General features: G+C 44.4%; 1 protein-coding gene across 1 annotated transcript in view; it reads right to left on the bottom strand.

Annotated features, from left to right (window-relative positions):
* Uvrag (UV radiation resistance associated) overlaps positions 1–14240 on the bottom strand; it is a 210849-nt gene that overhangs the window by 95401 nt on the left and 101208 nt on the right. Inside the window, exons 8-9 of the mRNA XM_057756560.1 lie at positions 10785–10911; positions 1888–1972 (exon numbers count right to left, since the gene is read on the bottom strand). Coding sequence (XP_057612543.1) covers positions 1888–1972; positions 10785–10911 — 212 coding nt within the window. The remainder of the gene's footprint in view (positions 1–1887; positions 1973–10784; positions 10912–14240) is intronic.

Here is a 14240-nt window from a genome sequence, read left to right as displayed (position 1 = left end):
TCAAGAGCTGTAAAGGATACGACAACTAAACACCCATGCCTTGAGCGCCCACCACTGCACACCAGAAGCACTGCACATGTGTGTTCAATTATTCCACCAACCATAGTAGGCTATCACTACACTCACTTCTAAGAAGGAAGCAAGATTCGGAGTAAACATTTAATGACCAGCAACTTAGTGAAGCTGATTTGATTTCAGGATTTGATCTACTTGGCATTTCCTTCAAAAAGAAAGGAAGGATCCTTTCACAGCTGCACGTCATAGCTGTCTCAAGAAACACCCTGCTGGGATATAAGAAAAATAATAAAATAAACTAACAGCTGAGCAAAAACCCCAAGGCATCAGACTCTGCAAATGTAGTCAACACAAAACATCCGCGGATGATGTTTCCTGCCTGTCTTAAAAACTTAGAAACAAAAGGCATTGAACAGACTGCAGGTGAGAGCAGAGGGGAGGCCAGGATGCTGCCAAGGGCCTCTGTATACTGGCTGGTGTGTGGACTTTGCTCCAATTTCTAGTCAAGAGCACCCAACTCCTCTGAAAGTTTCTGAATGATGATAATCTCATCAAGGTAATGAGGTGAGCCAGGGTAGACATCCCAAGGACAGAGCTGGTTCACTACAAAGCCCAAGCAGTAGAGGGTGAGTTTTCAGCTGCACTCTCCCCTCCTCCCATGAAGGTGCTGGATGGGCTGCAGAGCAATCCCTGCATCACTCCTGAAGGACACGGTCTGGTGCGTTCCAGGTAGGGATGGGCCTGGAGGACGGCAAGCCCAGCGAGAAGTCAGAGCCTCCTCCACCTGGCTGTCTACTTGAATTCTTGGCAACCCTTATGATAAACCGGTAAACAGTGTTTGCCTGAGTCTGTGAGGCCCTGGAGTAAATTGTCAATAAACTGAACTAAAGGATGAGTTTGTGGGAATCACTATTTATAGCTGGCTGGTGGCAAACACAGGCCACCATCTGGGGTTTGTGAAGGTTATCTCCTCACAAGTGTTAGTCTGGAGGAACTGTCAGGAGGTATCCAGGCAGTGCCAGAACTGAATTAAACCACAAGACACACAATTCTGCTTGATGGGAAAATCTGGGGTCAAAAGTATTGTGAAGTCTCCTGTCTGAAGAGTCCTTAATAACTTGATGGCTCTGCCAGCGAACTGGACAGAGCGCGTCTCAGAACCCAGCTTTCCTGTCTGCACGCTGGGGAATAGAACAGATATTCTCTCTTTTGTTGTAGGTCTAAGATTCTTGAGTCCTCCACTGCTAAAGTTCCTCAAAGGAAACTCTGACACGATAGAACCTGCCACAGGAGTGAGAAAAGGGTTGAGAAAGCCCAGGGGTGACCCTGAGCTATGGGCAGGGCAGCTAGTGTGAGGGGAAAATAAAACCAGCTACAGCTGTACAATGCCGGTTTGTCAGAGGGGATTTGAAAATTCAGCAAAGAATCACCATATTGGGAAGAGGAAAATACAGGACAAAAATGATATTTTAAGAGAAAAGCCCAAATAATAGCAGCATCGGGGCGGGGGGGGGGTAGGGAGTGGGGGAGGCTGGAAAGTTGGAGAGGCGGCAATTAGAGAAACATTCTAGGTATTGTTGAGGTAATCAAATGCAATACCAAGAAGCAGAAGCCACTGAAAGGGCATGGAAGGCTAGAGATGCTGTAAGTGGCAGTGCTGTGGCCTGGGCATGGAGAAACTGTGTTCGAGGCTTAGGCGCTAGTGTAGTACAAACATACAGTCAGTATTCACAGTATCTGTGGAGTTCCTGAACGGGGTGCTGAGACACACGGACACACAGGATGTAAGTCAGTAGCAGCCTTTTAAGACGCTGCTATTCGTAATGTCCCTGTACCGTAACACTCAGAGAAGCTGTGCTCAGCTGCGTTTACCTTTTCGCGGTGCACTCCTTCCTCAGCTCGCCCAGGGATTCCTTCTGATGCTGGAGCTTGCCATGCTCAGTCGAAAACGCGCTTCCTATAGGGGCGAAGGACAGAGACAACAATGGCAAATGAAACACTGCAGACACGATGCTCAGCCACATCCGCCCACGCAGAGCTCGACCTCACTGCGGACATGATGCTCAGCCACATCAGCACACTCAGAGCTCAGCCTCACTGCGGACGTGATGCTCAGCCACATCCGCCCACGCAGAGCTCGACCTCACTGCGGACACGACACTCAGCCTCACTGCGGACACGGTGCTCAGCCACATCCGCACACGCAGAGCTCAGCCTCACTGCGGACACGACACTCAGCCTCACTGCGGACGTGATGCTCTGCCACATCCATCCACGCAGAGCTCGACCTCACTGAGGACACAACACTCAGCCTCACTGCGGACACGGTGCTCAGCCACATCTGCCCACGCAGAGCTCGACCTCACTGCGGACACGACACTCAGCCACATCCGCACACGCAGAGCTCAGCCTCACTGCGGACCTGATGCTCAGCCACATCCGCCCACGCAAAGCTCGACCTCACTGCGGACGACACAGCCTCACTGCGGACACGGTGCTCAGCCACATCCACCTACGCAGAGCTCAGCCTCACTGCGGACGTGATGCTCAGCCACATCCGCACACACAGAGCTCAGCTCAGCCACGTCGGCCCAGGCAGAGCTCGGCCTCTGTCCTGGCTGTGAAGGGGGTAGCGAGTTAACCGGCAAAGGGACATCGGTGCAGAGGGTTTTGAGATGGGTTAACCAGACGAACTGCTATGGGCTCAGTCGACAGTGGTCCAGTCTCTAGCAGAAGCCAAGCAGCAGGACTCAGACTCTGCCCATGAGGTTCTGGACATTGACCAAGAAACCTTTATGAGACTTTCAAACTTCAGACTTCACTCCTGAAAGACGGGGTAACTCATTTTCAACCACAAACTTGACATAACATTCTTGAGAATATAAAACGCAGAACAGGAAAGTTACCTGTATTTTGACTGCTACACTACAGTTCATATAAGCAGTTTTATGAACCTTCATCTTGCTTGTATATATTTTAGTGAAAATCACAGGGCACAGGAAATGTGCATTCTGATCTTTCCACATTATGTCACAAGTGTTTTTACATGGTGACAGCTTGAGGTTATGGCTGTATAAAAACTCACCTTTATAGATGTGTTTGTAGCACGATTATACATTTTTATCTCACAGGTTCATACTTGAATCCTATTACAAAACATTTCATTTCCTCTTGGTTCTTGCTTTAGTATGTTAATGACTGGTGTGGGTTCATATGCCTGAATTCTGTGACTATATCGAGTGTCTGAAGCTCAGTCTTGTGATAATAAAATCCTTTCCCACCCTCCACTCTAAGAAAATGAGCACTGGTATTCTTGACAGCCCAGGCCTGATTACATCTCCAGGTCCTCTGGCTCCTGACACACTAAGCTGTGCATTTGTCAAAGGACTTTGCTTCATCAACTGTGATGCGGTAAGAAGAACAACTGAACTCTTCTGCATGCCTGCCCACCTAGGGAAGATCAGAGAACGGGCCGACTTGGACCTTAGCACAAAATCCACACTTAAGCAGCATTTGTTTGTTAATTTAACCAAGGACTCCAGTCATGCTAGACAAATGCGGGACCACAAAACCAAACCCCTGGCCCTAAGCAATTTATACCCAAGGGTTCTCTAAGCTCCTTTTTCTTCTCTTTCAACTATAAAGACAATAAATGGAAGACTAAGTAAGACCCCAAACTTAATCAAGGAACCCCAGTCATCTTCAGAAGCTAAATATCCTTCCTGAAACTTTCATCTTAATGATTTTAAACGACATTAGGTTCACACTCACCACCCACATATGTTAATGATCAAGTGGCCCTAGATTTAGACAGAGGACTCTCTGCGTCCTTGCTGTGGTGCCATTGTGACGGGCTGTCCCATCCTGCTTGGACTTTATCGTTGCTTTACTGCATAGGACCTGTAGTGACGCCTGATTCCTGATGCTGGTCACCTGTGCCTTCTCTCTTTGTACTTTGTTGTTCTGGATACTAGCTAATAAGATAATCAACTAATGAACTGAGACAGGGTCTCACTGTGTTGCGTTGAACTCACAGAGATCCTCCTGCCTCTGCCTCCTATGTGCTGGGATTAAAGGCGTGCATCACTATACCCAGCCTCCGTTTAAATATCCTAACAACCTCTCCAAATAACTGACTTTAGTTTCGCTGACACGCTGTGCTCATTTTCCGCTTGTGAATTTCTGTCCTTTACCAGTGCCTTCCCTCTGTCTAAAATGGGCTCAGCTTGTCTTCCTTCTCCTTGCTTAGGTTATTGATTTGAGGCCTTTCCTCTTCTTTTTAAATAGAGGTGTCAGATTTTCCTCTAAGCTTTTTTTTTGTTATTTTACATATTCCTTTAACATTCATGTTATATCTTCACTCAGTTCAAAATGCTCCCTGATTTGCCTCAGCGTTTCTTCTTTCTGACCCGTGGCTTGTAGTACATGCGTTGCATAATACCTAAGTTTTTGGAATTTTCCAGATATCTTTCTGACAGCAATTTATAGTTTATTTTTACTTTGCTGAGAAAACTACTCTGTGATTTTAATAATCTTATATTTGTGTCTTTCTTAGTGCCAGATAATATTTTTAGATTTCTTGGTTGATATGACAAAAACCACAAAGCCAGTGTGCTTGTATTCAAGAGAAATAGTTCTGCTGGGTTATTGATTCCTGGAGAGATGGAATAAACACCTCCTTACCCCAGACAGGACAACAAAGACAGACCAAGCAAATGATTTTACAGAAGTCTAGTTTGGGAAGACTTAGAGAAGCACGGGCAACTTCTGTGCAGATACACCACTCAAGAAAATGTCTCGCTCCTCCAACAACCATTAAAGGGTTACATCCTTAGGAAGGGGCGGGGCCTCCTGTGACAAGGACTCTGGCTCCTGAACCTCTAAGGGGCACCAAAGAGGGAACGTACGTGAGAGTCTCTGGGAAGTCACAGCTGTTCTGACTCCATATGGCATGGAGGACAGAGTTCCACAACAGGAATGTTAAGGTCGTTTATTTTGACCCATTTTCTCCCTGTGTTCGATCAGTAACTCAAAGATGTGTTTCACTTTCTATCTTCAATTGTGCCTGCTCATTTGTCTTTCAGGAACACGAGGGTTTTATCTGTCCCTAGAATTGCAGGGTTTTTGGCTCTTCTCCTAAGGGCGTACAGCTGCTGTTCATACAAAGGGATCCTGCCACGTCCTCAGTCTTCCTGTGACTATCACACAAGCCCAAACCCGGCCAGGAACAAGGGATAAAAGCTTCAGCTGAATTCTTCTACAGAGCCCCCGATGTCTCCCGTGTTCTGTCTGTGGTGAGCAGCATGGCTTCCTGCTTGTCTCTGAACACACCTGGATTTCAGCTGCCTGAGATTGTAGTTCTCTGATGATGTAAGAAAAGCAGTGACTTTGAGCATTGTCTCCTTTTTGTTGGCTTAGACATCAAACTCCTCTCTTCTGTTCTAGGCTGGCACAGGGTGGCCCCGTCCTGAGTACAGCCGTCTTTCCTGTGTTACTTTGGTGCTGACCTGACACAGGGTGGCCCTGCCCTGAGCAGAGTCATCTTTCCTGCTTCCTCTGAGTGCACAGTCACTTTCACCTCCACTCTTCCTGACCAGTATTCAAATGCTTATTCCATTGAACCAAACAAGGTCAAGAATTCATTACATATGGAAAGCAGTGAAAATAAATTGTTATCAAACGTTCCTTCCACAGGCCCACCTCCCTGCTACTGCCCTTCTCAACTCCTACTGATTATGCCTGGGAACTGCAAGTTTAAAATCCCAGAGGGCTCTCTGCTAGGAAGCCAGAACGCAGCCCTTCCATCTCTATCTGGGTAGCATTTTTCCTCTACTTTATTTATCCAAATGGACTTCTCTATGCTGGATCTTTGAGGACTGTTTTGTTCCCACCATGGCTATGGATTTATCCCTTATGTCTTTATCACTTCTATCAATGGGTGTTTGGAAGAGAATGAAAAAAATGATTCATTTGCCATTCCACAAACTACCTTCAGAACTGTCTCCCCATCTAGGCGTATACCAACGTTCCACCCTGCGGAGATGGAGCCTCTGTGCAATGGAACACAGGCAAGCGCTATGGTTTTAACAACCAAATGTCACTGTTGGTGCCTATAAATTTGACAGCCAAAGAATATGAACATTGCTTCCATCAAGAAAACAAAACACAGCTTCTTCAGGCTTTCTTTCACCCAGAGAATTTGGTCTCAGATTGGCCACTGGCCAGCTCCTGTCAAAGTCAGAGTTAAAACCAATAAACTATCATTTGAGTTTTACATGTGATGTCAGATGACTAAAATCAATATTCTTGGACTGCGAAAGTTCTCTCCCCACCAAGCCATATTTTCTGTACCAGAACTAGGATGCTGTCCTTTTCATAGATTAAAATTTCCTCCCTTTAAGGAACTGTTCCCTTGAAGCTGGGACGGGAAGCAACTGGTTGCTTTTATACTTCTACACAACTGTTCTGACTGATGCGGGCAACACTCACTTTAGGTCTTAGAACGGAAGCTTCGACTTTGGGGTTTTGACTCTTTGGAGAGCCCACATGATATATCTAACTAAAATATTACTTATGCTACACTCAAGCCTCTAGACAAGTCTGGACTTTGTCTAGGCTAAACAACCAGCACAAGCTTTCAGAGTGTTGGAATTACAAATATCACCACTCACCCAACAAAGTCTTAAATAGGGATGGTTTCACTTTCCCCCAACATTTGGACGCTCTGTGCATACCCCATGAAGGCCCAAGGGGGTAAGCAAAGCTACACAGCTCGCTTGAAATATTGCCTAAAATAACCACAAAGCACAAGGAGGTGCCTTGCCTCGCAAGCCTAGCTTGATTCTCTATTTTGCTTTCACACTTCTGGAGAAGACCAGTCCCTGTAATTCTCAAGCTTTTCTTCCCTAGCTCTAATAATTGGATAGTGACCTCACCTCACAGGCTAGAGAAACACTAGGATATTGTGGAATTCTGGTCATCAGTAATATGTAAGCAAACTGCCCATGCTGTAATTTTCTCAGCTTTGTCTCATTCATGGAAAAAGGAAATACTTCCAAGTCAACTCTGAACTCCTTTAAATTCAACTCCACCTTACACCAACACATCACTGGGTTCTACCTCACACCAATGCATCAAGGCACCCCCAGTTCCTCACACCAATGCATCACTGTGCTCCTTCCACTAATGGTATCTGAGTGATCTGAGTGATTGAACAAAGGTGCTCACACTGCACCCACACATGCCCACACATGCCATACCGAGCTTGTCTTGTGTCCCTTACATGCCTCGTGATCATTATTTTACTTCAACACTAAACTATCTTATTACAATGTGTTATTACTAAGTGGCACTTCCTGAAATTTGGGGGGAGCAAGTGGAAAAACTAGTAAACCAAAATATAATTCTGTCAGGTGTTTTATTTCTTTATATAAGTATCTTTACCCTTTTTATAATTCATTTGAGACAATACCAGAATAAATTGCCATAAGTATATTTAATAGTCTTGAAAGTAAGACCTGAAGCTTGCTTTGTGTCTGTGATGTGTCTTCTTCACTCCCCATCCAGAAGCTGTCTGGTTTCTACTGCCTCTTGGAAGCTGAGTACAACACCAACAGTTCCGAGGAAGACGATGCTAAGTCGGGCATTAGGAGCCGGCAAGATAGTGCCATGGGAAAATGCACTTGCTTCACAAGTCTCAAGACCTGCCTGGTTTTTTTTTTTTTTTTTTTTTAAAGATTTATTTATTAAATACAAGTGTTCTGCTTGCATGTACACCTGCATGACAGAAGAGGGCACCAGATTTCAGTACAGATGATTGTGAGCCACCATGTGGTTGCTGGGACTAGAACTCAGGACCTCTGGAGGAACAGTCACTGCTCTTAACCTCTGAGCCATCTCTCCAGCCCCAACCTGCCTGAGTTTGATTCATGAAACTCATGAAAAAAACTGTATGTGGAGGCAGGCATTTGTAATCCTAGCACTCCTTGGCTGAGATGGAGCTCAAGACAGGAGAATCACATTATCAGTACTACTGGCAGCACGCCTGCGAGGCACTCATACGGCCCCAGGTACGATCACAACCAACTCGGGGAAAAGCAGCCTCCTCCTACAAATACTGGAGAACTACACTCTTGGAAAACATCTAGTCGTAAGAGATCTGAACACCTTTCCTTAAGAACAGGGTTCCATGTTTCTTTCTGAACCTCGTTCCCAGCAGCCCGACTTTGGTAAAATGTTGGATCTATAAAGATGTACGGACTGAGTCGGACGAGAGACCTTGCCAGCAGCATAGCAGTTACTGAGAGAATTACTTGGCTTGACTCCCTAACAGGGAAACCAACTACTCATATCTTTCTGGAATAAATAAATATGCACATTAACAAACATCAGTTTTGAAGAGATCTACTCATGGCTCAGCTGAAAGCTGCTGCAGGCAAGTTGAGAACCCCTGCCTTTGAGGTGCAGGGGCTAATTAGGCCCTCAGGAGTTAAAATCACTTGGAAAGCCAACAGCAGGAACAGAAACTCTATCTCATCTCTTTCTATCATCTTGCAACGGATTTTTATCACCAAAATCAGGCAGATAGAACAGGCACTTGGTGTGTTCAAATCGTCCACACAAGTGAATCCTCATGGCTCTGTTCTATGTGGCCATGTACTGAACAGAAGATGCAGAAGCAATTCCTTTAGGGCTATCAGAAGAATAAGCAGCAAAATCAAGATCAAATATCAAACATTCCTGACCTTGTCCCCTCACCAGGCTCTCAGGCTCAGACTTGTAAGTATGTGTCTGCCTACTAAGTATGGCCTTGGTGAGCAAGAGTACCCCCAAAGTTTATCAAGACTTGGTCACTGTCTGTATCCAGCTACAGTCCAGTGCTTTACCATAGAATCAACATTAGATCCTAACTTCCTGATGCCTCGGTGTTAAAATCAACGGGTCTGATGCATCATGACAAAGAACTGTCATTATTCTGTCTTTGTAGGATCTACCTGCCTCTGCCTCTCGAGTGCTGGGATTAAAGGCTTGAGTCACCACTGCCCAAGTAAACTGAATCATTAAAAATTATTTTATTATTTGGTATGCACGGGTATTTTGCCTGCATGTATGTCTGTGTATAACATGTGTACCTTATACCCATGAAGGTCAAAAATGGGTGTTGAATTCCCCCGGAATGGAATTATGGATGGTTGTGAATCACTCTGTGGGTGCTGAGAATCAAACTCAGGTCCTCTGAAAGAGCAGTCAATGCTCTTAATCACTGAGTCGTCTCTCCTGTCAAAATTTCTTTTGAACATAATATAAAAATCAGTATCACTTTAAAGAAAAGCCAATTATAAATACCATCAGCAAATAGGAAATAAAAATCAAACAGAACTACACTAGTCTTATAAGGCACAGAGAACAGGATTAACTTCAGTTACACAGAGACCCAGCATTACAGTATGTTGTGAAGAAGATCTAACAAACAATGGCACATGGGATTTCTTGGGGTGGGAGACAAAACCTTGAGATTCCATTTCCCACAATTCTCCATATAATATAGTCCAGCCCCATTAAATTCCTAGCAAGGCTTTCTGTTTTGTCTAGAAATTCCTATGAAAATGCAAACAATCAAGATGATTTGGAAGGAAAACAACTAAATTGAGGAACTTCAACAAACAACAAACACCAGGAAAATAAAAATCTACAGAAGTGAGAGGTATTAGAATGGGCTGGAGCAGAGGGCCCTGCACAGATCTGGAGCAGGCGACCCTGACCTAACTCACACCAAAGTGAACAGGGTGCACAGTGGGTTTCCGAGGAACAGGACACTAATATTAACCATGGGCATACAACCGATTCCAGACGAGCTGATGGTGTGAATGTGGACACTAAAACCGTAAAGAGTTCTGAAGAACACACAGAAGGCCAGTGTTTCTTAAACCAGGCCCTGAAGCCTCAAACATAGACTTGAAGAATGAACGAGGCCGCGAGCTAAGGGTGGGGACCATGCTCCAGCTGCACATGCCGAAGACAGTCCCTTCATCCATAAAGAACAGCCAAAAGACATCAACTGACACCTTACCAAAGACTCATCTAAAGTGTGTACAATAGCACTGCAAGAACGGAACCCAAAACTTCAAGGGCAAACCCTACACACCTCATGAAGACCAAATGTGCACACAGACCAGGACGCAGGGCAAAGATGGAGTCAGGCAAATAAAAAGCTCTTTTGGAAAAGCTTTAAACACCATTTACTAGACCTGAAGAGAGGTAGCCAAACTACGATCCTGTGATTTACTCCTCATTTTCTAGCCAACTGAAATGCATTTTTATCTCCATTAAGAAACACGTGCTAGAACACACATGGAAGGGATAATTGTAATAGTCTCAAACTGGAGACTACCAACAGTGAAAGCAAATAAATAAATAAATAAATATGTATTTGCATAATGGCTTCAAGAGTCAATTATAGTTACAGGAAGGCAAGGATGACTCTAACAAACACATTGAAAAGCTAGCACACAAAGGTGTACATATGATTTCTATAAAGTGTATAATTAGGTAAAACCAGTCTCTGGTCTCATAAGTAAAGGTTCCTGGTTAGTGTGGTTGGAATCATGGAGGATGGTGGGAAGCACCAGAGCATGCCACAGGGTTGCCAGTCTTTAGTAATGGTTATATATAAAGATTGGTACGTGAACCGGGCAGGGGTGGCACCTGCCAAGATGTGTATTTGAACCTATGGAAAGAAGGAACATGGAGCCCAGAGGGAGGCTACTCACCCGTGTCCTGGAGAGCCACTTGCTGCTTCTGCAGGAAGGCCACCTCCCGGCCCAGGGCTTTCTTCTGTCTTTCCAGTTCGTTTCGAAGCACCAAAATTTTTAACCGCAGACATTCGCTTTCTTTTTTCTAGGTAAGTAAAATCACAGGAAAATTTATGGATATAAAGAAAGTCACAGCTATAACTGTACATCCACCATGCTTCAAACCAATAGCGGCCAAATACTCACTAACCTACAGATCTTTGTGTAATTATCAGCAGCCATGACTTAAAGACAGAAGTAAGGAAGCACAAGTAGAAACGAACCTTGTCTAGGAACTCAAATCTCTAGTGGAAGTAAGAAGCAGAGGGAACATTAACAGTGTTGGGAACACGAGCTAAACACACAAGCAGACAAAGATCACACAAAATACCAGGCAGTCAGATCTAATGGTGTAATAGAATGATGCATCACAGTCAAATGATATTTATTCCAGAGGTGCAGGCTGGTTGTCATTCAAACACATCACAATAGCAAGCTAAGGAAGAACGGCATCTGATATCAATGTGTACAGATAATATGCATACCACACACACATGCACGCATATATGTGCATGCAGGTGTGCAAAAGGGGACAATATCTTCTCTGGAACTGCTTTCACTTACAAATCTGCCATCCTGACTGAACAATGAAGGTAGTTTTTTTCCCTGCTCACACAAACATGCACTATTAGGACGTATCTTTGCTGGTCTCCATTACATGGTATCAATAATATACTTTTCATGATTTTCCATAATATGAATATTAATCAAATTGTAATTTGGCCATGCCTGGTAAATTGCTGTCTTTTCCAAAAGTATGACAAAGCTAATTATGAGTATAATAGAAAAATACACTTATTTAATAAACTAAAATTAACAAAATGTGGAATAAGCTGCTTGAAATTCTCAAAGGAAGACCTTGATGGATTTATAGACAATAAAGAAAACTGGAACTGAGTGAGAGGCATGGTGATATGACCCTATAGAAGCAAGTGCCAAAGCAAACAAACAAACAAACAAACAAACGGTTCTGGGTTTTGTGTTGAAAGCATTCTGTGGCAATCCTTTCTCACCCAGAGTGCTCTCTCCTCATCCCTGAAATAACCACTCTAAACAGATGGCACGAAAATCCACTAGCAACACACAGGCCAAGACAACAGAACAAAACCTTATTTCCTAACCATTACATTAGGCTTGAAAGATGAGGAAATATGCCCTTAAAAACAATGCCCTAAGTAATTTTTCGAGCAGTACAAACATGTGAGGGACCTACTACACAGTTTCAGCTGCTTTCTACTAACTTAGATGTCTATTATGTTTTGCCAAAACACCATGAAAACAAAGACCCAAAGATCAAGGGTGTTCTAAAACACGGAAGAGACTAAGTACCCACTTTTCACCCATTTTTTTGGTGAAAAAGCAAAATGTAGTGTGTACGTGGAATATTCTATTTGAAAAAGGGAGGAACCCTGGCACACACAATGACGTGGAAAAATCTTTAAGATTATTATGTTAAATGAAACGAACAAGGTGTAAGCAGCCCCTCTAAGTCGACTCCATTTCTGTGAGGGGATGCAGCTCAGCGGCAGAGCACATGCCGACTGCAGGCAAGGCCCTGGGTTCATCGCCAGCAGGAGTCGGGTGGTAAGGAACGAGAAGGAATGTGAACCCCAGACAGCAAGGTGGCAGGGCGTGGGAGCGAAGAGGACGGGAGTCAGTACTAAACAGCTATGAAAGCTTTGGTGACAGGTGGTAGGCGTGACTGCACAACACTATGGATGTATTAATACCAATAAACTATACATTTAAAAATGACTGAACGGGGCTGGAGAGATGGCTCAGCGGTTAATAACACTGACTGCTCTTCCAGAGGACCTGGCACCAGTTCCCAACACTCACATGGCAGCTCACAACTCTCTGTAAATCCAGTTCCAGGAGACCCAACACTGCTGGCAAAAACACCAATGCACATAAAATAAAAATAAAATATAGGGCTGGGGAGATGGTTCAAAGGTTAAGAGCGCTGGCTGCTCTTCCAGAGGCCCTGAGTTCAATTCCCAGTAACCACGTGGGTGGCTCACAACCATCAATAATGAGATCTGATGACTTCTTCTTCTGGCCTGCAGGTATGCATGCTGGCAGAATACTGTATACTTAATAAATAAATCTTTAAAATATATATGAATTAAAAAAGAAAGGAAGGGAGGGAAGGAAAGAGAGAGAAAGAGACAGAGAGAGGGAGAGAGAGAGTGGCTGATAAGCTGGCTCAGAGCCTAAGGCGCTGGCTGCTGAGCCTCGCGACAGGCGCTCAACTCCTGGAACTCACGTGGTAGGAGAGAATTCACTCCACAAACCTGTTTGGCCTCCATGTGAGTACCATGGCACATGAACAAACAAACAAATAAATAAATGGATTTTTTTAAATCACTGAGATTAGAAATGTTTTATAATTGAAATTAAAGAATTATTTGGGGGGAAAAAAGGAGCCCAGTAGGGTTTTCTTTAGTGATTAGTAGGGTTTTCTTTAGTGATCAGAAGTCTTGGGTCCTCTGACATCACTGAGGGGAAAATAAATAAACTCTTCAGAAGTTTACTTGGGCAGAGAGAGGAAGAGGGGGGAAGCATTTTTTAAGTAAACACGATGTGGCTAGTGGAGGTAACTTGCTCTGTTCCCGGGTGCACACTCAAACTGGGGATGTTTTCTTTTTTCAAAGTACAAAACTTACAAGTTAATCTAAATACAAAGTTAACATGAGGAGGCGTGAGCGCAGCGTGTTTGTGCTATGGCCCATGTGAGGATGCTGGCTCACGTACAGAAAGAGATCCATTAGCTCAAACCAGGATTGCTGGCTCTCGTTTCTGAGGAGTAAACAAACCCTGCCCGTGTGCATGGCTCTGCTTCCTTGTTCATACTTCAAAGGAGAGCTGATTGCAGCTCTTAGCACAACATAAGTACCTTCTACCGGGGGCTGCACTCCACTCAGCTCTGCCATGCACGTACAGCTAATGTCACACATCCACCCCGATGATCTATCACCTTTAATTAGACTTCGTCCACCTCTCAGAAATCACAGACATGCACGTTTGCAAGCACACATTCCTACTTAACGGGTCTTTAAAAGAAAATCATGGGAAACATTAAACAATCATTTAAAAATGGCAGCTTGATCTATAAATAATATATTAACACAAGCAAGTATTTTCTCATAGATCACACCGGAGCTGAAACTCCTCAGACATAAGTTCCGAAACGACCGTCCTGGGATTATGAAGGTTTAAAACACTGAGCGGTTGGGGCCCCTTCCATGGTCATGTTCCTCCATGTATGGCGCACGTGACCGTCTACTTGGGTGCTGCAAAGGACTCACCACCAAACTGTGATATGTATTTGTGTGTGCGCCCACGCGTGCACAAGCCAGAGCACCCGTGTCACGG

Source organism: Chionomys nivalis, chromosome 23, assembly GCF_950005125.1.
Source record: "Chionomys nivalis chromosome 23, mChiNiv1.1, whole genome shotgun sequence".
Lineage (NCBI taxonomy): Eukaryota > Metazoa > Chordata > Mammalia > Rodentia > Cricetidae > Chionomys > Chionomys nivalis.
This window is presented reverse-complemented; position numbering and strand designations above follow the sequence as displayed.